This window comes from Cariama cristata, unplaced genomic scaffold, assembly GCF_000690535.1.
Source record: "Cariama cristata isolate BGI_N322 unplaced genomic scaffold, ASM69053v1 scaffold3022, whole genome shotgun sequence".
NCBI lineage: Eukaryota > Metazoa > Chordata > Aves > Cariamiformes > Cariamidae > Cariama > Cariama cristata.
In genome coordinates, this window is record NW_009601914.1 from 1 (window position 1) to 988 (window position 988).

Here is a 988-nt window from a genome sequence, read left to right on the forward strand (position 1 = left end):
TGGGTGACCCCCAGCATATATTGGTGCTCAGGGTTGTTCCCGCTCAGATGCAGGATTTTGCACTTCTTCTTGTGAACTTCATGAGGTTCCTGCTGGCCCATTTCTCCAGCCAGCTGAGGTCCCTCTGGTCTACCAGCATGACCCTCTGGTATATCAGCCACTCCTCCCAGCTCAGTGTCATCAGCAAACTGGCTGAAGGTACACTCTGGCCCATCATCCAGATCATTAAAGAAGATGTTAAACAGGATTGGACCCAGTATTGACCCCTGGGGTACACTGCTAGTGACTGGCCTCCAACTAGACTTTGTGCCAATGATCACCACCCTCTGGGTTCGGCCCTTCAGTCAGTTTTACATACAACCCAGAAAGCCAGGAAAGCTGGGAGCTCATGAAGTTGCCACTCCGACCTCCTCCTCCCAAACACAAAGAGATGAGACCATCACTCAGGGCTTTCTCCAGTTGGGTTTTGAGGACCTCCAAGGATGGAGGTGGGTTGAGCCACTCATCCCCAGCCCTCCCTTGGCTGTCCCTGAGGTTTGCTCCCAGGTGGGCTACGATACCTTGTGTTTTCTGACTTTCTGCTCATACACTGGTGGAGGAAAAGGTAGTCCTGGGGGGCACTGGCAGACAGGGTGGTCTGGAGGTGGCTGGTGGGCGAGTCGAAGGTGAACAGGGTGGGCTGGCTGGAGTGGGACGGTGCTGAGGACTTGCGCTCTCGCAGCAGGTGGTGGCTGGCACTGCTGAGCTCTGCCGGGGAGGACCGCGGTGCATGGTTTATGGCGATGGTCCTCAAGGTGTCTGTGCAGGGGGAAAAAACACACCTGTGAGCGGCCAGAGGCAGCAACCCCACATCCTCTGTTCCTGGGATTTTCCTTACTTAGATGCTCTGGCTTTTATGGAGGTTGGTGGGGTTTGCTTACGGCTCTGAATGATGCACTCAGCAGCAAGCTTCTCTTGGAGCACATGCAACTATAGGTACCATGTAGGG

The 988-nt window shown here is 54.9% G+C and overlaps 1 protein-coding gene across 1 annotated transcript in view; it reads right to left on the reverse strand.

Moving 5' to 3' along the window:
* Positions 1–502: 502 nt before the first annotated feature.
* Positions 503–988, reverse strand: part of LOC104169643 (GRB2-associated-binding protein 2-like) — a gene marked incomplete at its 5' end in the record, with an annotated part of 23,385 nt that continues 22,899 nt past the window's right edge. The window contains one exon of the mRNA XM_009710618.1: positions 503–798. Within this exon, the coding sequence (XP_009708920.1) occupies positions 503–798 (296 nt within the window). The remainder of the gene's footprint in view (positions 799–988) is intronic.